The sequence below is a fragment of the Lipotes vexillifer genome, unplaced genomic scaffold (assembly GCF_000442215.2).
Source record: "Lipotes vexillifer unplaced genomic scaffold, Lipotes_vexillifer_v1.1 scaffold639, whole genome shotgun sequence".
Classification (NCBI taxonomy): Eukaryota; Metazoa; Chordata; class Mammalia; order Artiodactyla; family Lipotidae; genus Lipotes; species Lipotes vexillifer.
Window position 1 is genome coordinate 1,503,715 of NW_006786377.1, and position 23,220 is coordinate 1,526,934.

General features: G+C 39.4%; 1 protein-coding gene across 1 annotated transcript in view; it reads left to right on the top strand.

Moving 5' to 3' along the window:
• SYNE1 (spectrin repeat containing nuclear envelope protein 1) overlaps positions 1-23,220 on the top strand; it is a 385,453-nt gene that overhangs the window by 176,487 nt on the left and 185,746 nt on the right. Inside the window, exons 70-80 of the mRNA XM_007458743.1 lie at positions 2,345-2,521; positions 4,728-4,874; positions 8,031-8,156; positions 9,478-9,654; positions 10,956-11,221; positions 12,905-15,065; positions 18,385-18,722; positions 18,912-19,056; positions 19,724-19,942; positions 20,872-21,131; positions 22,786-22,951. Of these exons, the coding sequence (XP_007458805.1) occupies positions 2,345-2,521; positions 4,728-4,874; positions 8,031-8,156; positions 9,478-9,654; positions 10,956-11,221; positions 12,905-15,065; positions 18,385-18,722; positions 18,912-19,056; positions 19,724-19,942; positions 20,872-21,131; positions 22,786-22,951 (4,182 nt within the window). The remainder of the gene's footprint in view (positions 1-2,344; positions 2,522-4,727; positions 4,875-8,030; positions 8,157-9,477; positions 9,655-10,955; positions 11,222-12,904; positions 15,066-18,384; positions 18,723-18,911; positions 19,057-19,723; positions 19,943-20,871; positions 21,132-22,785; positions 22,952-23,220) is intronic.

Here is a 23,220-nt window from a genome sequence, read left to right on the forward strand (position 1 = left end):
AAAAAAAAAAAAAAAAAAAAAAGAATCAGGTCTGAGTCTCAAGAATGACTGATAATTGAGAACAGTTCAATTTAATATTTAAGTGACTAACAACAGCTGAATCTTGGCATTCACCTTCTGAACGTATTGTAGCATTTTTCCCAGCCAATAGTTTTTCATTGCAGAATATAATCTTCAGGGAGTAATTTATCAAAGAGAAATTATCTTTATTTTAGAAAAGTATAGCCAAAGATAGGATACAAAAATAGTAGTCAAAGAGTCTGGGTTCTAGTCAGACTGTCTTCTTCCTAACTGGGGGGACTTAGCCTCTCTGCGCCTCCTTTTCTCCTCTGTTAAGGGTGATAATGACACCAGCCTCATCACGGGAGATAATGTATGTGAAAGTATCCTGTAAACCATAAAGTACAGTACTGATATGTGGTGTTAGTATATTTATTAATATGTATTTTTAGTAATTATATGTGCCAGGTGACAGATGTCGTATAGTCACAATTTTATGGAGCAATTTCGGTGAGCTTAATGGGAAACTGATTTTTAGTCGTGACATGGTAAATATCTAGTAGTGTGTCTTAGGAAGACCAGTTAACCATTCTGGACTTCAGGATTCCTATAGGAGAAAATTTTATTAAGCAAATACCAACAGAAAAGTAACTACATGATATAGTCTATTTGGCACTGAGAAAATACCCTCAGTAACCTCATGATGTAGTGGTTCCATTCCAGCTCGAAGATAAAATGTTTCTTTTCAATATGGCATATATAATAACTGTTAGCCCAGCACCACTGGAAAAAGAGTGGTGGACCCTGGGCTGCTGAAGGACCACCTGGTTTCCCTTAGATGTATTGATGTGTCAACCCAGGAAACTTTGTGTTGGAATGACACTTGTCATTAGCATTGTAAGGAAATTAGAACATGATTTGAAAAAGTTGGTTCCTGCTCTCTAAGTGACCTTGTGAGAAAGCTCACTAGAGAACACAGGTGGGCATAGTGGTGTGTGTGAACTGGAATCGGGCAGAGACGGGCCCAAAGCTGGGGGATGTGCCATTTACTACTTGTGAAGCCTTGAACATGGTTTTTCTTTTCTTTTCGGCTGCATTGGGTCTTCGTTGCTGGGCACGGGCTTTTTCTAGTTGTGGCGAGCAGGGGCTATTCTTCATTGCGGTGCACAGGCTTCTCATTGAAGTGGCTTCTCTTGTTGCGGAGCACAGGCTCTAGGTGCACAGGCTTCAGTAGTTGTGGCTCGCGGGCTCTAGAGTGCAGGCTCAGTAGTTGTGGCACACGGGCCTCAGTATTTGTGGCTCACAGGCTATAGAGTGCAGGCTCAGTGGTTGTGCGGGCTTCAGCAGTTGTGGCTCATGGGCTCTAGAGCGCAGGCTCGGTAGTTGTGGCACACAGGCTTCAATAGCTGTGGCTCACGGGCTCTAGAGCACAGTCTCAGTAGTTGTGGCACACGGGCTTCAGTAGTTGTGGCTCATGGGCTTCAGTAGTTGTGGCTCGCGGGCTCTAGAACGCAGGCTCAGTAGTTGTGGCACACGAGCCTCAGTATTTGTGGCTCACGGGCTATAGAGCACAGGCTCAGTAGTTGTGGCACACGGGCTTAGTTACTCCACGGCATGTGGGAACTTCCCGGACCAGGGCTCGAACCTGTGTCCCCTGCATTGGCAGGCGGATTCTTAACCACTGTGCCACCAGGGAAGTCCCTTGAACATGTTTTATAATATCTCTGTGCTTCAATCTCCTCATCTGTAAAACAATAGTAATAATACACATTTATCCGGGCTTATATATAGTCCCTTCACTATAGCAGGTGCTTAATAAATGGTAAGTGATAAAGGTTATTTTTATTTTTATCAATATAAGTATTATTAGATGTAAATTAGATCTTACATAATTTAGACATTCGATTATTACATAAATCAGATATCATATTAGATAAATTAGACATTAGCAAATTAGATTAAGTTGTAATTAGATTATTTTAGATATAAATTATACCAGAATTATAATTTATAGAGATGAAAAATGTATTAACATCCTTCTTGCTGGTAATAATACCATGGAGCAGATCTTTAACTGAGATCAGCCTCATGAAATCACTTAAAGGTTACTTCACTATTCGTATGTAACTTAATCCATTAAATTCATTAACTTTTCCCATTGGAGTATCTCTGAAAATATACTTCTCTTTTCATTTGTTGATACGGTAACCAAGACAAATTGCAAAACTCTTTTAAAAACATTTTAAACAGTGAAATGATTAATCTTTAACTTTCTGTTTGATGAATAGATTATTTAAAGACTAAAACTGGAATAAGAACTCAGTACTTGTTTCATTTTTTGTAGGCAATGATGGAAGAAATTGTTGGTTTTGAAGACCGTTTGAACAACCTTAAAATTAAAGGCGACAATTTGATCAGCCAGTGTGCAGACCACCTCCAAGCAAAACTTAAACAAAATGTACACGCTCATCTGCAGGGCACAAAGGATAGTTACTCAGCCATCTGCAGTACAGCCCAGAGGGTGAGTACCACTGGAACATTCTAGAATGATGAAGAATTAAGGAGAAAAACTGTGCAAACTGGAGGCTTTTTAAAATAGTTTTTATGCTTCAGTCTTTGGGATCGTTTTGGTGTTTTTCCAGACAGAAAATAAGAGGATAGATTTCATAGTCTCTATGTGAACATAAAACTAACATATCATACATTTGATTGATGTGATGAAGTAGTGAATTTCAGACCTGTGGTTTTACTCAATCCCTTTATTCCATGAATTGATTATGAAAAAAATTTTTAATTTTGTTTGTTTTTATTTGCACACCATCAATAATACTTCTTTCTAATTTGCCATTTATTCTATTACATCAAAATAAGTTTATTCTGTAAGTCACACAGTAATTATTTCTTTTTAAATCTATGCAGCCCAGGTTCTACTCTAATTCAGTATTTTTATGTATTCATATAGAAATTGAGAAAAGAAGTAAGCACCAATTTCAAGGCATACGTCAGTGGGTATCCCTCCAATAAAATGGAATCCTTAACGTTATAGATACAAGTCTAAGATAAATAAGAATCGCCCTTTTAACAACAATTAAGTAAAATTAGTGGATTACTCTTTATTATTCTGGAATTTATAAATGACACTGAGAAGAGTCCATCTATTTTTGTTACTGGGCTATTTAGTAAGAACTGGAGAAATACAAGTGACATGGGGAGAATTATCTGTGTTCATCACGATAATAAAAAAAATGCTGGGTGACATTAGTTGATCCCTAGACTTGGAAAATCCACCTTCAAAATGTTAATAAACCGGCTTCCCTGGTGGCACGGTGGTTGAGAGTCCGCCTGCCGATGCAGGGGACACGGGTTCGTGCCCTGGTCCGGGAAGATTCCACATGCCGCAGAGCGGCTGGGCCCGTGAGCCGTGGCCGCTGAGCCTGCGCGTCCGGAGCCTGTGCTCCGCAACGGGAGAGGCCACAACAGTGAGAGGCCTGCATACCGCAAAAAAAAAAAAAAGTTAATAAAAAAGAGGGAGAAAAGAATCTAACAAATAATTGCAGATGATGACAAAGGGGAAAAGGGGGTGAGACAAGAAAAACAGCAGCATGGAGCTTTCTGGTGAGCTCATTTATTCACTCACTCAACAGAGATTTCTTAGCACTGTCTTTGTAGCAGCCTTTTTCTGTGCATTAGGGACACAGCTTAATTTTGTTTTTTAATTAGTAAAAGTTCGAAAGACAAACATATTTTAAAAATAAACTTTTAAAAAAGTAGATGAAATTCTAAAAACAGAGTCAGAATCTTATAATTAAACTTTGCAAAAATGTTAAAGAAAGCAAACTACCTTTTTGGTTCTGCTTGGAATAAAAATAAATAAGGGATAGTCCTAATATCAGATAAAAATGATTAATAGATGACAGAGAAAAGCAGAATTCAATTACTGCTTCTGTTGTCTCAATAAGGAAAGAAAAGCCAGTCTAACCTCATAGTCTTTTTTTCTTTCTTTTGTTTTTGATGAAGAGCTTGCTCAGAAAACATCATAGATATATTTCACCTTGATTTCAAGGAAGCACATAATAGTTTCTCAACATGTCTTTGTGGATAAAATGGAAATTGCTTGGCTGGTTGAGGATTAAGTAATTGAATAGATGCATTAGAAAATGTTTGGGTTATTCTAGATTAGTGTTGTCCTGGATAGTAACTTCTAAGATGAAATGAGGGCATCAAACTCTCCCCTCCCCTGTGTTATAATTTAGTTCCAATTTACCCTACCCCTAAAAGAGAAGCTTTTCAGTTTGAGAAATATTGGTTATCTTTTCATGAGCTGGCATTTTATTTTTACTTTTAGTTTCTAGTTTAAATGAAAAGGACAGTATTTATACCATGGGGGAAAGCTGCAAAAACTTTTGATTTATGTTTGACCAATTTACTTCAAAGATTTTATGTATTCTAACACATTTCTAGCGTTACATTAACCCTGCACACCTTGTCTTTCCATGATCAGGATATTATGTTGTAATGTGTGTGTTGAGAAGTTATAAACTGGGGCATAGCCCATGTGCTTTGCAACATTTTGGAACATATGCAGACTCCGTAGATATGTGTCTGGTTTGGGGGGGCATGGTGGGGAGAGGGATCCATTTAAAGTGGACTTGTTTCATTTGCTTGCAGTGATCTTTTTAGAGATATAAAACAGCTCTCACAACCGCAGCATGATTGTTCTGTCTCAGGTGTACCAGAGTCTGGAACATGAACTTAAGAAGCATGTTAGTCGACAAGACACCCTGCAGCAGTGCCAGGCCTGGCTTTCTGCAGTCCAGCCCGATTTAAAGCCAAGCGCACATCCCCCTCTCAGCAGGGCAGAAGCCGTTAAGCAGGTAGATTGTGATTCCTGAAAGTTTATGTTACGCTGTGATTCATTCATTTGATGAAAACATGTTAAGTACCTATTATGTGCCAAATTGTGCTGGTGGCTGGAGATATAAAAGTATAAATAAGGTCTGAGCTTGATTCCAGTCAAGTCCACATTCTAACCAGGAAGACGGATGCACAACTGAGGTCAATCTGGTAGAATAAATAGGACATGGGCACTGTAGCCAGAAGATCGATTTTAGTACCTGCTCAACAGGGTGACCGTGGATAAATCACTGAATTTCTCTGAGCCTCAGTGTTCTAATAGGTAAAGTGTTTATAAGTATGCTTGCTTCTGAAAGTTATGAAGAAATTCAAATGTTGTACTGCAGTGTACATGATTTGTAAACAGAAAAGCAAAATTAGCCTCTCCTGCATTTTTTGGCACAAAAATGGTGCTTATTAAATAATTATTGAATGAATACTGAGTGAATTATTGTTATCATGTGAAAGGAACCTATGGCATATTAATTTGACATCTACATGCTTAAAATGTTGCTGCTGAGACTTCATCAGAATATTTGAGGGATGTTTTTAAATTTTTTGTACTAAGCAACTTTTCTATGTAGTGCAAAGAATATATTTTAAAGGAATTTAGTTGTAAAGGTTGCTGCCATATAGGAAGTAATGTAAAACTTCAATTTTTTTACCTCAAACTGATATTAAAATAATGTTTGTTCATTTAGTCCGCTTAGAGAATATGTGCAGTTAATATGTCCCCCAAAGTATACTTTCTGGCTTAAATGATTTATATTATTTAAGTCATGAAATGGCTCACAGAAGTGCATGTATTACACCATATACAAAATAGAATATGGGACTTCCCTGGTGGCGCAGTGGTTGAGAGTCCGCCTGCCGATGCAGGGGACATGGGTTCGTGCCCTGGTCCGGGAAGATCCCACATGCCGCGCAGAGGCTGGGCCCGTGAGCCATGGCCGTTGAGCCTGTGTGTCCAGAGCCTGTGCTCCACAACGGGAGAGGCCACAACAGTGAGAGGCCCACGTACCGCAAAAAAAAAAAAAAAAAAAAAAAAATAGAATATGGACAAATCAAACATGGTTCTCCTTGAATCAAGAAATGAAATAAAGATTGTCTGTATTCTGCTTTTTCATTAGACTGTGAGGTTTCTTGGGTCATTAATTGTCTTGTGGCTGTTTGTTTCCAATGTACTTTATTCAGAACAATCCAGACCAAAGCTTGATTCTTCTCTTTTGTTCCCCAAAAAAGAAGTAAAAGGGAGGGGGAAAATAACATTAATCCCAACCACCTTTTGCTAGGACAGGAAATTTCCTACAGCACCCGCATTAGCTGTGGTTGCAGGAGGATGCTGATCCTTCTTGGGGCCTAGATTCAGTGACTGTATGGTTCATTGTTTTGCTTTCTGCCCCTTCCACACTGCTTCTCAGAATGGGCTGCCCCCTTTTGGAAGCAACAGAGAAGGGAATTAGAGGTATTGGAAACACCTGGACCTCAGTTGTTCTGAAGGGGAAGAGGTTTTTTGTTGTTTCTTTTTGTTTTCGTTTTGCTTTGTTTTGATCAGTCTTTCCTTTGGCAAGTACTGCTTTCATGTAAAGTCCAGCAGGTCCTGGGTCATTAGTTCACTTGGATATGTCACTGGAGAATTCCACTACTGACAGGGTGTCAGACTCTGGTCAGGCTTTGATTGGCTGCAGTTGAATTTGGTCAGGGTCCCAGGGTGCCTCGTGTATCCCCAGGGCCTCCCACATGGTAAATGCTCAATACATATGTAATGATAATATGGTCCTCACTACCATTAGTCAATGACAGACTGATTTGATTCCATTAAGAATGTCATTTGTTTTCATAAGGCATGATGTGAATTTGGGGGAATGAGAAAAAGTACTATCAGATTTGCCCTTGAAATTGATTTTTAGCAAAAATCTTTCATAACTGTTTTGTCATTGACAATCAACAAGCTGCTCCCAATGCTTTTGGAATCAGGCCAACTGTATACATTTTAAAATAAATCATTGTTTTTTTAAGGTAAATATGTTTATAAAATAAAAATTCAGATATCTCATTCTGTTCTCATTTCCAAAGGCTGTTTGGGACAGATAACTTTCTCTGAGCCGTGGGTACCTGATGGATGGTTTTGGTTAATGGCTAATGATACTAATTGGAAGTGAAACACCAGCCAGTTTGTGCAATGGATAAAAGTTTAGGTGCTACTTTCTACTTAATGGGAAATTGATCTGTATTTGTTACATTTATGTGAGAATGATGTGTCTAGGCAACCCACACAGCTTAGAGGAAATATACTGAGATGAGTCAAAAAGTTAGGCTCCATTATTAGCTATGATTTTGGAAGATCACCTGCTGTTTCTGTAGATCAACTTTATCCCATACAACTTGCAGTCAATACCTCTTTCCCAATTAATCACGAAGATGGAGCAAGCGAAAGCTGCTTCTCACCACCTCTACCACCCATCGCCCTCCATCAGGCCATCATCACTTCTCATCTAACTCCTGCAGTAGCCTGACAACTGGGGCTGCCAGTTCCGTCCCTGGTTGGGGAACTAGGATCCCACATGCTGCACGGCAACTAAGCCTATGCGCCACAACTAGAGAGCTTGTGTGCTTCAACTACAGGCTCTGGAGCCCGCACGCCACAACTACAGAAGCCCACGCTCTCTGGAACCCGTGTGCCACAACTACTGAGCCCGTACACCACAACTAGAGAGAAGCCTGTGCACCGCAATAAAAGATCCCGCATGCCGCAAAGAAGACCCGATGCAGCCAAAAATAAATAAATAAATATTAAAAAAAAAAGAAAAGAAAAGAAAACAAGCTAGAATGTGAACAGAGAATCTGGAAACACTGTGGAAGTTTCTTGGTTGTTCCCCTTTCCCAGACCATACAGGCTAATTAGAGTAAGAAACAGCTGGTGGATGAATGGCTCCCTGCCAGTGTGTTTGGAAAGCTTTCTTTTGAATAACTAATACATGTCATTTACAACAATGGTGAAAATACTGAGCACAGCAAGGTTATTTTTGAAATGTCAACAAAATACCACAAATGGTACAAATATTTGCTATCTAAATATAGCATGCATCTCTTTCACTCTGACAAGTTTTTTTTTTTTCTTCTTTTGTTTTTTTCAGGCCAAACACTTCAGAGCTTTGCAGGAACAGGCAAGGACCTACTTAGATCTCCTTTACACCATGTGTGACTTGTCAAACTCTTCAGTGAAAACCACAGCAAAAGACATTCAACAAACAGAACAAATGGTAAAAGTTAAAAAATGACATTGGATATATCTGACTATATTCTTTGCTTGAATGTTAGATGTGAAAAAAATTTTCTCCTTGGAGTATTCTTGCTATAATCCTCCTCCAAGCGTTATAATAAATATGTATTGAATTTCAACTAAGTCACAGAAAAGTAGGCACACTCTAATACTGATGCCACTGAATTGGAAGTGAAATATTTAGTCCCATTGAACTGCTAAATACTCACACCTCTTTCCTCTTTTCTCCTCAATTACCATTCTTTCTCTTTTCCTATTTCTTCACTCATTTTTTTTCTTTTCTCCTTTTCCATTGTTTTCTTTCGGTCATATTTAGTGTGAAAGGGCCTCCTGACCCTTCCTATTAGGATGGCAAACATCTGTCATGACCCTTCTAATTCATTGGCAGTGGCTGAGTGTGGTATTGAGAAGATTTGTGAAGCTGTATCTGGGCTCTTTGGACAGTGTTGTGATGAGTTAGCAGTACCTGCCTGCAGAAGACAGATGGCGCCACAGAGGCCGTGTGTTTGCTGCTGCTGCCTTAAACTCTGGAACACAACATGTTTGGAATAAAAAAAAAAAAAAAGACTTGGTTTTGTTATTTAACTGATTAAATATTCCAGAGTAGTAAAATGATCTAAAGGAGAAAATAATTAAGAAATTAAGATAATTAAATAATTATAATATAGATATTAAAATAATTAAACTAACATCTGTATTTTTACTTTTATGTTTTATTACATTACCAAAGTAAGTCTGTATTTAAATCCTTAAAAAAGATGATATAGCTCCTATATTGTTTTTTACAGAAATGGTTTATCGAAATAAGTTATATGATTTCAAAAACCAGTGAAGCAGATCTAAACATATATCCAAAATGTTAATAACTCAGTGTTCTATAAGAAGCAGCAACTGTGCACTAGAGAACAATCTAAGTCTTTTCTAGTTAACCCCAAGACCAAATTGATGAACCAGTCAAACAGATGTATCCACTGAAATCTCCAATGTGAAAAACCATTAGGGCAGCTTCTGACCTAATAAATTGTTAAAACTTCTAGACCTTCACAGTATTGATTGAAATCATATGGCATAAGTCTTAGACATTTGAAGTCTTTAGAAAACCTAAATATAAAATCTGTTTTTCTTGAAGCAAATAAAGAATTCTTTTTGGATTTATCACTCGTGTGTGTGTGTGTGTGTGTGTGTGTGTGTGTGTGCGCGCGCGCGCACATGTGTTGGCCTGTGTACATGGACAGGCTGATTCATTGAACGTGAATGTTTCTGTCCACTGCTGCTAACTTTTGCCTCTGTGTTTTCTCCAGATTGAACAAAGGCTTGCCCAGGCACAGCACTTAACTCAGGGCTGGGAAGAGATCAAGCACATGAAGGCTGAGCTTTGGATTTACCTCCAGGATGCCAATCAGCAGCTGCAGAATATGAAGAGGAGGCACTCAGAACTGGAGCTAAATATTGCACAGAACATGGTGTCTCAAGTAAAGGTAGGAATTAACGTGCCTCCAGGGGAGCTAGAGGAGACCAGGATGGGTGTATGTCAATCAATCCTAACACATAGTTATTTAAGGAATGAGATAGAACAACTTTCATTTGGTGCCAGAAAAGTATAGCTCAGAAAGTGAATATTCAGATATTTTCTTGGAGCTCCAGTTGGCCACTTGCATTGAAGGACATTCACTCTGTAGCTTATTTCTGAATAAAGAACTGTGGTTTAGCTAGCAAAACCAGAAGACTCTGCCGTTAAACAAACATGAAGCCTTATTATTCATTAGCTTTTCATCACAATATTGCTAAAGCTGTAGGATTTATCAATTTATTAAATATATATTTAATATATAAAACATATTAACATACAACTGATTTAAAATGTAATAAAACATTTATATAATTTAAAATATAATAGAAAATTATTATAAGTATATTAACTTGATTGGAAGTTGTACCAGATTTTTTTTTTTAAGAATTCTTTTTTTTTTAATTAATTAATTTTATTTTTGGCTGCATTGGGTTTTTATTGCTGCACGCGGGCTTTCTCTAGTTGCGGCGAGCGGGGGCTACTCTTCGTTGCGGTGCGCGGGCTTCTCACTGCGGTGGCTTCTCTTGTTGCAGAGCACGGGCTTTAGGCATGTGGGCTTCAGTAGTTGTGGCACGCGGGCTCAGTAGTTATGGCTCATGGGCTCTAGAGCGCAGGCTCAAGTAGTTGTGGCACAGGGGCTTAGTTGCTCTGCAGCATGTGGGATCTTCCCCGACCAGGGCTCAAACCTGTGTGCCCTGCATTGGCAGGCGTATTCTTAACCACTGCGCCACCAGGGAAGCCCTGTACCAGATTTTTAACAAAGCTTAACATTTATTTTTTCTCTGTGACAATCAGCCATTTTTATTTTCTACTGGGATATTGTTTGCATATGCAGAAAGAAGAATGGAAAGAATATAAATTAGATTTTGTTCTCAAAAGCATGAACTTTAAAAATTTTTAGAAAACTAAGGATGCACTTTAAGGTAAAATATTAACTTTTTTCCTTAGTGGCTATAATACTGTTTCACATTTATCAGTTTTTCCTTATACTTTTCAAAGTAACACAAGAAAATACCACAGTACCCTCTAATTCTTAAACACTTGGAAATTTGTTCATAAGGAAGTATGATGATTTTAGATTTTCTCTTTGTCCCTCACTATACATTCTTCAATTACAAAAGTATTCAGAGGTATTGTATCTATGTCTCAATCTGTATTTATTTGGGGGGGGGCGCCATTCAACATTATTTTATTGTTGTTATCCTTTAGGATTTTGTTAAGAAACTACAGTGCAAACAGTCATCAGTGACCACTATTACAGAGAAGGTGGATGAGTTAACCAAGAAGCAGGAGTCTCCTGAACACAAGGAAATAAGTCATTTAAACGACCAGTGGCTGGATCTGTGCCTTCAGTCCAACAATCTGTGCTTGCAAAGGGAAGAGGATTTCCAGAGAACACGAGATTACCACAACTGTATGAATGTCGTCGAAGTGTTCTTAGAAAAATTTACTACAGAATGGGATAACTTAGCCAGGTAACAGCAATTCTCCAGTGGGTCACCAAAATGCTAAGCCAGAAATTTCTTAATTTCTATAAAAATCAAAAATGTCTTTCTTACATTTTAAACATTTTCTATCATTATAATTATTGATAAAACATTATGAAGAATCTGGTGTCATCTGTATCCATAATCACGATTTTCCTTGCCCAGTATTAATTTAAGCAGTGAGTAAAAGGAAAATATTTGAAAATGGCACCATTTCTACCTGCGACCTCAAGGAATATTTCAAAGCTGTTACACTGTGAGTTCAAAGAATAGCCCAAGAATATTTCTAGTTTTAATTACCAGTTATAGGACTATCATCTATGATTTCAGGACATGAATCCTTCTTGAATCTATAGTTCCATGGGTTTCTTGTCCGTTCTGTAAAGTAACACATTCTATGTAATTCAGTCTAGTTTTGTCTTGTACTTGTGGTATTCTAGAACTTAGTGAACAATTTAAATTCAATTCATGTGTGTCTTATTTGATTTTATAGCAATTGAACCCCTCTTAACTTTTTCTTTGAAAAGGATTCCCTCTCTCCCACATACATTGAGTCATCATATGGAAATCTTTCTATGCACATTGAGTCATCATATGGAAATCTTTCTATGCACATTGAGTCATCATATGGAAATCTTTCTATGCACATTGAGTCATCATATGGAAATCTTTCTGTGCTCTGATCACTATAATTATTAAAACCTGTACTTCTTCTGCCCAGATTTATCAATTTGTAGCAATTAAAACTGAAAACATTATTCTAGCTGTAGTTAAATCGTTAAATCGTAGGGTTTTTTGTTTCAGGGTGTTTCTTTTTTGGAGGAGGTACACCGCTTTCTGATTGGTTTACTTTCTCTTGATGCTCAGCATTTTACTAATCTTTGGGATAAATCCAGTATCAGCAAAAACCCATATTTCAGACGGACAATAGGCACCTCCGTCTGGTTAACGCACAAACACCTCACATCTAATATGTCCCGAACAGAGCTCATGATATGGCCTCCCAACACTCTTCCTCATACTTGAGAACTAATTGTTTTGTAAGTGAAAAAGACTGTAAGATGGAACTTTCTCATATGTGTTTTGTAGTCAAAGGGATGAGAATTCTTTGCATTTCACAGTTATTTCTAAAGGTTTCTAATGATAAACAGAAAATATCTAAGTTCCACACATGAGCAGCTGTTAAAGCCATTGGTTGTTTCTTACACATGGTAGACCATCTAGCACTGGATTGTGTACCGGAGCTTATTCTCACAGGAAAGCACATAAATCACAGATCACTTAATTTCTCCAAGTGCCTTTCAAGAATGCAGTAGATCAGTGTTTCTCAATATTTAGTGTTTCCACAGATCATCAAGGGAACTTGTTAATATGCAGATCCTCGTCAGTTGCTGAGAGTCAGAGGGAGAAGCTAAAAAGTACACCTCAGATGTGATGGGAGGGCAGCCTTAGCTAGAAGAATCTGGGCAAACTATCTTGGTTCAACTTCTGCTATGGAAATATATGGGTCCTACGTTCCATAATAATTATAGCGTCTCTGTCAATAAGCCATGAAGTGAACCACTCTAAGCTAAGAAAGAAGATGGTGATATGCACTTTAACATGATGTGAACAAACACAGGTATTAACTAAAGTTAACTTGATTTTATGTCTTTTCATATATACATATAGAGCTGATGCAGAGAGTACAGCCATCCACCTAGAAGCTTTGAAAAAGTTGGCACTGGCATTGCAGGAGAGAAAGCAGGCTATTGACGATCTGAAAGAGAAAAAGCAGAGTATGATAGACCATCTGAATGTAGATGACAAAGAATTAGTCAAAGAACAGACGAGTCACCTTGAACAGCGCTGGTTTCAGCTTGAGGACCTTGTTGAAAGGAAAATCCAAGTGTCTGTCACCAACCTGGAGGAGTTAAGTGTGGTCCGGTCCAGATTTCAGGAGCTGATGGACTGGGCAGAAGAGCAACGACCCAACATTGCTGAGACTCTTAAGCAGAGCCCCCCGCCTGACATGACTCAGAACCTTCTCATGGATCACCTTGCCATTTGCAGCGAACTGGAGGCCAAACAGATGCTCCTGAAATCACTCATGAAGGATGCTGATAGGGTGATGGCTGATCTTGGCCTCAATGAGAGGCAGATGATCCAGAAGGTACTCTCTGATGCCCAAAGGCATGTGAATAGTCTCAGCGACTTAGTGGGCCAGAGACGAAAGTACTTAAACAAGGCTTTGTCTGAGAAAACCCAGTTTCTCATGGCAGTGTTCCAGGCGACCAGCCAGATTCAGCAACATGAGCGCAAGATAATGTTCCGTGAACATATCTGCCTGTTACCAGATGACGTGAGCAAACAAGTGAAAACGTGTAAGAGCGCACAAGCCAGCCTCAAGACTTACCAAAATGAAGTCACTGGACTTTGGGCCCAGGGCCGCGAATTAATGAAAGGAGTCACAGAGCAGGAAAAGAGCGAGGTACTGGGGAAGCTTCAGGAATTGCAGAGTGTCTATGACACCGTTTTACAAAAGTGCAGCCATCGGCTACAAGAACTAGAGAAAAATTTGGTTTCTAGGAAGCATTTCAAGGAAGATTTTGATAAAGCTTGTCACTGGCTAAAACAAGCAGATATTGTTACCTTTCCTGAAATCAACCTAATGAATGAGAGTGCTGAGCTGCATACACAACTGGCCAAATACCAGCACATTCTTGAACAATCTCCAGAATATGAAAATCTCCTACTTACGCTGCAGAGAACTGGACAGGCCATACTGCCGACGCTGAATGAAGTCGATCATTCCTACCTCAACGAAAAGCTAAATGCACTGCCCCTGCAGTTCAGTGTAATTGTCGACTTGGCTAAAGACAAGTTCTATAAAGTCCAGGAAGCAATTCTGGCTCGGAAAGAATATGATTCCTTGATCGAGTTGACAACCCAGTCTCTGTGTGATCTCGAAGACCAGTTCTCCAAGGTGAGCCAAGTCCCCAGCGACCTGAGTGTTGAAGAGGCTGTGTGTCTTCAGGATGGTTGTCGAGCTCTTGGGGGAGAGGTGGCAGCCCTTGCAGAAGCAGTGGATGAACTGAACCAGAAGAAAGAAAGTTTTCGCAGCACAGGGCAGCCATGGCAACCAGACCAGATGCTCCATCTCGTCACCCTGTACCACAGGCTGAAGCGGCAGACAGAACAAAGGGTGAGCTTATTAGAAGACACCACCAGTGCTTATCAAGAGCATGAAAAGATGTGCCACCAGCTAGAGAAACAACTAGAGATTGTGAGAACAGAGCAGGCCAAGGTGAACGAGGAGACGCTTCCTGCAGAGGAGAAGCTCAAAGTGTATCACTCCCTGGCGGGAAGCCTCCAGGATTCAGGAATTCTTCTAAAACGAGTGACTGCGCATCTCGAAGATCTTGTTCCGCATCTTGATCCCTCAGCTTACGAGAAAGCCAAGCGTCAGATCCAAGCCTGGCAAGAGGAGTTAAAACTGCTGACTTCCGCCATTGGCGTGACGGTGACGGAGTGTGAGAGCCGCATGGTGCAGAGCAGAGACTTCCAGACGGAGCTGAGCCGCTCCCTGGACTGGCTGCGGAGCGTGGAGACAGCGCTGAGTGGGCCACTGTGCCTGGACCTGAACCTGCGGGACGTCCAGGAGGAGATCAGGAAGGTCCAAATCCATCAGGAAGAGGTGCGGTCCAGCCTGAGGATAATGAATGCACTGAGTAACAAGGAGAAGGAGAAATTCGCGAGGGCCAAGGAGCTGATCTCTGCCGACCTACAGCACACGCTAGCTGAGCTCTCGGAGCTGGACGGGGCCCTGCAGGAAGCTCTCCGCACCAGACAGGTCGGTACCACAGGGCTTCCCCTTTCTTCTTTCCGCTTTGCTTCTTTGTAAATAGGTGTGAGAAATTTCTTTGGTTTTGATTTTTTTGTTTAGAACTGCTTCCTTAAATATTTCTTTTTTTGACTACTACATGGAATCATCTTCAATTGTGACTTAAAAAGGTGCTTTTATTCTTTATACTCACGGTATTCATTTCATGTGATTTTCATGTTGACTCGACTTTGGTTTTAATACAGGAACACCTCAGTTATCCCTGTCCTTTAGGAGAGATAATAAATGATAGCACTAGTATAATTAATACCATATGTGAGGAATTAATCATAAAATTCGTTCATTAGCAATGAATAAGTAGTGATGCTTTTTTAAAAACAATGTGAAACCTGGCATTTCTAAGCGTAGTCCTGGATGAAGAGTCTCCAGGTGGAGAGAGGCAGATGGATGATGCAGTCCTGACTTGGTGCTGAGCCAGGCTTTCTTGTGGGGTCTCCCGTCAGTTGCCCCATCTCTCCACGCCTTCATCAGGGAGGAGTGCTTCCTCTTCTCTGGCTTCCCTGAAGCGCAACAGAAGCGAGACTAGAATATCCATCGTGACTTGAAGATGACAAAGAAATGAGAGCATGCTCAGAACTTCCCAGGTTAGCCTCCTAATTGTGACTTGTTCTGTGGCTCTGTGCATTCAAAAATAAGAGAGATACAACAGTGCCCAGAGGTGTACTTACTTTAATCCCTTGACCCTTTTTCTCCACATCTGTCCCTCTGATTCTTTGGGATTTCAACCAGCCGTTTAAGTTAAGGACAGCCTTCCTTAGGGTAATATAGCAACTATAGCTTTGGAGTAGAGCACACTTGGATTTTAATCGCAGTTATTTGATCTTGAGCGAATTACTTACATCCTGTAAGTCTCAGTTTTCTCTGTGGAGGAGGGATAATAATACCTCCCTCTTCAGATTTATATTCTTAGTGCAGGGTCTGATATAGAGGTATCGCCCGATGACTCTTAGCTATCAGTTAACCTTAGTTTTCACATAGATTAAGGTTTACACTAAATAATACAATTTAAAAAAAAATCTTAACATATGGTTATAATCTTAGTAAACTTCATCATGTAAAATTCTGACTTCTTAAACTAGAGTCTATTTAGTATATTTTTACCTTTATCATGTTGGTTCAGGCCACTCTGTTAAATTTTTTTCAAAAAACTATGTCCCTATAGCTGTAGAGATAGAGATGGAGTATTTAACCCAGAGTGAAGAATCAAAACAGAGGTTACCTGGAATTTTCATTCTTGAAAAACATCTGTCATGTAAGCTTGCTTCTGTTGATTTGATGATTTTTGTTTGTTTGTTTTTGTTTTTGTTTTTGTTTTTTCTTGCGGTACGCGGGCCTCTCACCGCTGCGGCCTCTCCCGTTGCGGAGCACAGCCTCGGGACGCGCAGGCTCAGCGGTCATGGCTCACGGGCCCAGCCGCTCCGCGGCATGTGGGATCCTCCCGGACCGGGGCACAAACCCGTGTGCCCTTCAACGGCAGGCGGACTCTCAACCACCGTGCCACCAGGGAAGCCCGATTTGATGATTTTTGAACCAAAATCTTGAATCTGCTAAGGTGTCCCTACTCCTGCCATCTTGTGATTGGTAGTCTTATTGATTGTCTTGGCCCAAATAACTGAAGGTCGCGGTTCTGGTGGCATTTCTAACCTCCACCACTGATTCTTTGCTTTCCATCCTCGTTCTTTCCTCATTAAGTGCCAATCTTACATGTACTTTCTCTACCACTTCTCTGCATCTTTGCTTGACAGTAATGGCTTGTCTTGTCCAGCCACTGATGGCCAATTAGAGTGTTTCCTTTCCTTCTGGATCTGAATGGACTTCATTGCACAGGGGTCAGCTTTCCAATCTTCAACTTTTCTATCGTAGTCTCTATGCAAGACTTATAGGCTGCTATTTCACTACCAGAAATCACTATTTAGTCTGGTAAATGCCGTTTTGGAAGTTTGGTGTTATTACACTCCCTTTTTTCCCCTCCAGATTTATTGAGGGATAATTGACAAAGAAAATGGTAAGATATTTAAAGTGTACAATGTAATGGTTTGATATATGTATACATTGTGAAAGAATTCCTTCTTCAAGTCAGTTAACAAGTTAACACATCCATCACATCACATATTTATCTTTATCTGTTTTTTGTTTTTTTGGAGAAAACATTTAATTTCTACTTGTTAAGCAAATTTCAAGTATACGTTACACTGTTATCAGCTATAGTCATCATGTTACACATTAGATCCCCAGACCTTATTCAACTTAAAACTAAAAGTTTGCACCACTTTTTTTTTTTTTTTTTTTTTGGCTGCACCGCACAGCTTGTGGGATTTCAGTTCCCCGACCAGGGATTGAACCTGGGCCCTCAGCAGTGAGATCATGGAATCTTAACCCCTGGTCCACCAGGAATTCCCAAAAAGTTTGCACCATTTTACCAACCTCTCTATTTTGTTCACCCTGCAGCCCCTGGCAACCAGTTTTCTACTCTAAGTTTCTATGATTTTAGCTTTTTCTTTCTTTTCTTTTTTTTTTTAGAGTCCATATGATATTTGTGAGACCATGTGATATTTGTCTTTTTCTGTCTGGCTTATTTCACTTAGAGTAATATCCTCCAGGTTTGTCCGTGTTTTGGGAAATGACAGGATTTCCTTCTTTTTTAAGGCTGAATAATATTCCAAGGTGTGTATTTTTTTTTAATTCTTTCATCTGTGGATGGACCCTTAGGTTGTCTCCATACCTTGACTATTGTGAATAACACTGCTATGAACATGAGAGTACAGATAGCTCTTCGAGATAATGATTTTGTTTTCTTTGGATAAATACCCAGAAGTGAGATTGCTGGATCATATTGGCAGTTAATTTCTTGAGGAACTTCCGTGCTGTTTTCCATAGTGGCTATAGCAGTTTACATTCCTCCTGGTATTATTATACTCCTACCTAAATGAGTCATTATTTCACTTTGGTGAATATTCATTCTGCCACATATTAGTAAGCATTATATTTTTTCTTTAAAGAGAGGACATTTCAGAACCATCATAAATTTCTGTTCCATCTGTGTCCTTGTTTATTTATTTAAACTGCAATAATAAAATTATAAGAAGAACAGAAGGGAAAGTAAAGGATAATAATGGATTGCACCAAAAAAATTTTACCAGCTTATCAATTCATTTATACACATACATCCATGTGACTGAAGACTGGAAGAGAAATGGAAAGCATAAATTATTTTTGGCAAACACATTGCAAAAGAGAGTTGATTATGTTTGCAATTGCTGTTTTTCAGGCTACCTTGACTCAGATGTATAGTCAGTGTCAAAGGTACTGTCAAGTGTTTCAAGCAGCTAATGACTGGCTTGACGACGCTCACGAAATATTACAGCTGACAGGCAACGGCCTAGATGTGGAGAGTGCAGAGGAAAGTCTCAAAAACCACATGGAATTTTTTAGTACAGAGGATCAGTTCCACAGCAATCTGGAGGAGCTCCAAGGCCTAGTAGCCAACCTGGACCCACTCATCAAGCCAAGTGGAAAAGAGGACTTAGCACAGAAAATGGCCTCCCTGGAAGAGAAAAGCCAGGGGACAATACAGGAGTCACACGTCCAGTTAGATCTCTTGCAGAGGTATTGGAGTTGTTTTGCTCTTTATATTCTAGTGAAATGGATCTTCACATGGAAAATCGGAATATATTAATGATATACATTATTGTTCATTCTCTTCTCTTAAGTATCACTAGACATATTGACATCAGAGCTCTGCATAGAGATGTGTGATTTTAAGTTGTTTATTGATGTGTGTTGGATTCTTTCAAGATGTGCAGCTCAATGGCAGGCTTACCAGAAAGCAAGGGAAGAGGTTATTGAATTGATGAATGATGCAGAAAAGAAATTGTCTGAGTTTTCTCTATTGAAGACTTCTTCCAGTCATGAAGCAGAAGAAAAATTGTCAGAACACAAGGTTAGTTTTGTTGTTTTTTTTTAATATTCTTTCATTGTAACTGTAATGGGTCTTTGCAATATGATAGTTCCAGAAACAAATCAATAAATCTTCATTTCCACCTGGGCTTTTTAAACACAAAAAGGATACATTTAACCACATTTCTTAGCAGTTTTAACTTAATTAAATGCTGTCATCTTTTTAGGATTCCCGTTAGAAATGCATAGCTAGGTTTAAAAAGACACATTCAGAGCAATTTGCTTCTGATAAGATGTGATACAGTAGATTCCAGTAAATACTTTCTGGTGTAACTTAGATTAATTCAATTAAAATTCAAAAATTAATAGTTGAGCCTCACTCATATCACAGCAATATAAGGTAGAATGTGACATACTTAAATATCAAATTCCATTCACTTATATTTTTGCTAGTTTTTAAAAATGGGAGAATGTCATCTCAAGCAGCATGTAAATGTTTGTTTATAATAAATAGCTATTCGCCTTACCTCTTTAAAAAAAGCCAAGCCTAACTCAATTACAACTTAAATGTAAAAGTAAGAATTACCAGAGGAAAATAAACATATGTAGGAACATTTCCTTTTGTGGATAATTTTAGGCTTTACCAAAATCCATAGAGCTTTTGAAAAAAACCATCTCTCCCCTCAACCTCTGTTCCTCTGCCCACCCAGGCTTTAGTGTCAGTAGTTAACTCTTTTCATGAGAAAATTGTGGCCTTAGAGGGTAAAGCTTCAGAACTGGAAAGAACCGGAAATGGCGCCAGCAAAGCAACCATAAGCAGGTCGATGACGGCTGTCTGGCAGCGCTGGACACGGCTCCGCGCTGTGGGCCAGGACCAGGAGAAGATACTGGAAGATGCAGTGGATGAGTGGAAGAGCTTTAACAATAAGGTAATTCCATTACTGATGGGCTCAAAGTATTGTTTCCTTGCTGATGAGAATGTATTTTGAAAAGTGGTATTTTGCTCCTTTTTTCAAATCGGCCTTATGAAAGTAAAAAGCCTTTTTAAAAAATCTCTATTTACATTGATATGAAGACCAAAATATGAAATAAAATACATGTTCAATGTGCAATTTAGTCCCAAGTCTGGGTCCAGTTATTTTAATAGGAAATAAGCCAAGTAATCACATTTTGAAAGGGGGACAAGCCCATTTTGCCCCATTTGCGAGGCTCTTAGTGACACTTTCTTTCCTGGCCCTGAAAAAGTGCAAAACACTTTGTCTTTGCCATGAAATAAGCAGGAATTTAACTCATTTTCCAAATCCTGTTTAATTTAATATCCTCCCTTTTAAGTAGGGTTCAAGTTTTAAGCCACATCTTCCTTTATGACTCAAAGGCACGTATTCATGTTAGCGTAAATATTGAAAAGAGTTTTTCTTTTATCTGTTTAGTAAAAGAAAATTTTTTTAAAAAACGTTTTTCTATGTTATGAAATGTCTGATTGCCCTATTATTATTATATATTTTTAAAATTTATTTATTTATTTTTGGCCACGCCACGCAGCATGTGGGATCTTAGTTCCCTAACCAGGGATCAAACCCGTGCCCCCTGCATTGGGAGCACAGAGTCGTAACCATTGGATTGCCAGGGAACCCTGATGTTATTTTGAGATTAAATCTTAAAACCCAGAATAATATTGTGGTCTTTCCTTCCATGTTAAGGAGATTGTTCACATTTTAGTTTCCTGAGATTTAGAGCTGACACCATCATCTTTAACGCGCTCCAATGCATTAGTGTCAGATTTGGCATTTATGGGAATTGCCCGCTTTTTTTTCAGTTTATTTACTTTGAACTTCATAGTATGTACATTTGTCATCAGGTTAAAAAAGCCACTGAAATGATTGATAAGCTGCAAGATAAATTACCGGGAAGTTCAGCAGAGAAAGCCTCAAAAGCAGAACTCTTAACTCTTCTTGAATATCATGACACATTCATTCTGGAGCTGGAGCAGCAACAGTCGGGCTTACGGATGCTGGAGCAGCAAGCACTGAGCATGCTCCAGGATGGGGCCACGCTGTCCCCTGCAGAAGAGCCACCCACTGTGCAGGAAATCACAGCAATGCAGGACCGGTGCCTGAAGTAATTATACACCTGCTCTCATTCTCTGCTTCTAAACTTGGCCATGACCCAAAGGGACAAATGTGGTATTAAGAGTCTGGGGGTGCTCCCCCAGACCACCTTAAAAACGTGGGGCTCTGTTGCTGTCATCCTTGCTATCTAGTACATATCTAGTCGTATTTAGAAATATAGTAGATGAACCAGATGCAGTCTCTGCGTTCAGGTAGTTTACAGTCAAGGAGCAGAGGTAGACAACTAAAGATGCCTTTTAGGTGGAGCATGGGAGGGGCACTAAGGGAAATCAAAGCAGAGGCAACTAATCTAGGAGAGGAGTCAAGGAAGGCTTCTCTTCAGAAGGGTATTTAAGCTAAAGACTGAGCAGGCTTGGCTTGAGCCAGCCAGCTGGGAGGAGAGCCCTGCAAACAGGGGAATAGCAAGTGAGAAAGCGTGGAAGGAAGCACGTCACCTCAGGGGAGCTCTTGGGCGACGGGGCGGTTCATGAGACATAAAGCTTAAAAGGTAAGCAGTTGGGAGCTATTGAGTACTTGGTTTTGATAAATCTTGATAACTCATTGGCTAAATTGGATGACACCTAGACTAGAGCAAGGATGATACCAAAGTCCAGGTAAATAATAGTCGTTTACTGATAGTGAACTTAGAGAAAGTTAATCTTTTATTTATTATTTATTTATTTATTTTTGGCTGTGTTGGGTCTTCATTGCTACACACAGGTTTTCTCTAGTTGTGGAAGGGGGGGGGGGGGGCCACTCTTCGTTGCGGTGTGCGGGCTTCTCTTGTTGTGGCGCACGGGCTCAGTAGGGGGACCACTCTTCGTTGCGGTGTGCGGGCTTCTCTTGTTGTGGCGCACGGGCTCAGTAGTTGTGGCGCACGGGCTTAGTTTTTCCGCAGCATGTGGGATCTTCCCGGACCAGGGTTTGAACCTGTGTCCCCTGTGTTGGCAGGCGGATTCTTAACCGCTGCATCACCAGGGAAGTCCTGAAAGTTAATCTTAATGATATGTAACCAGGCTGATTCACTTATGGGGCCAGAGAGGAAACGCCTCTATGTAATTTAACTCCTGTGTTAACTACTATTACTCATACATAGCCTACATTCACCCCTTCACTTATAGATGAGTTCAGGATAATCTGACTCCACGTATTTAAATTTTTTTAACCAAATTTATGTCAATTCAAATAAAGACTTACGATTTGGATGTTGGACATTATTAATCATACAATTTCCAAAGTTTGAGTCTTTATTTAAAGACTAGTTTCTAATAGGCACAGATATTCCAGTTACACATTACTTTTAAAGGCTGATGATTCTGCACCATGAGTAGATTTTCAGAGAGGAAATAAATAATCAAACAATCTCCAGGTTACTCTCGACAAGAAAATGAGGTGCAGTTTAGTGGCATGGGAGTATGTCAGCCCTCAATTTTCCAGGGAGAAATCATTCACTTCACATGATGTATTTTCTTCTGTTATACTTGAAGTAAACTTAAATGTTACTGAAAATTATCTGGCAGTTTGGGGCAAGTGTCTTTACTTGGAAAAAAGATAGGCGGCTTCACTTTTTTAATGTCTGTTTTTGACAATTTGATGTCATGTATTGGGGGGGGGTTCCTTTCCTTTCAATCCACATCTGCTTTCTCCCTTTACTATGTCTAAAGTATACAGGAGAAAGTGAAGAAGACCAGAAAGGTGTTAAGGCAGGAGCTGAAGGAGCGAGAAGTGGTGGAGACCCAAATCAATTCAGTGAAATCTTGGGTTCAGGAAACGAAGGAGTATTTGGGGAATCCAACAATAGAAATAGATGCTCACCTTGAAGAACTTAAGGTACAAAACTCGTTCCCTAGACCCATCATGTTAAAAAATTGTCCTGCTTTTAATCAAATGTATCTGTTTATATTCAATGAAATAATAGAATTAAACAATTTTAGAAATGTTTTCTAGAAAAGACTTTCAGTATTATTTCATTGGGCTTTCTTTTGTTCTGTATAAAGTGGACATGCTTCTTATTGAGACTAAAGAAAATTTTGCTTTTTGTAAATGCGTTTCTCTAATTCCACACTTAATCATATTTTGAGGAACAATACATAGCCTTG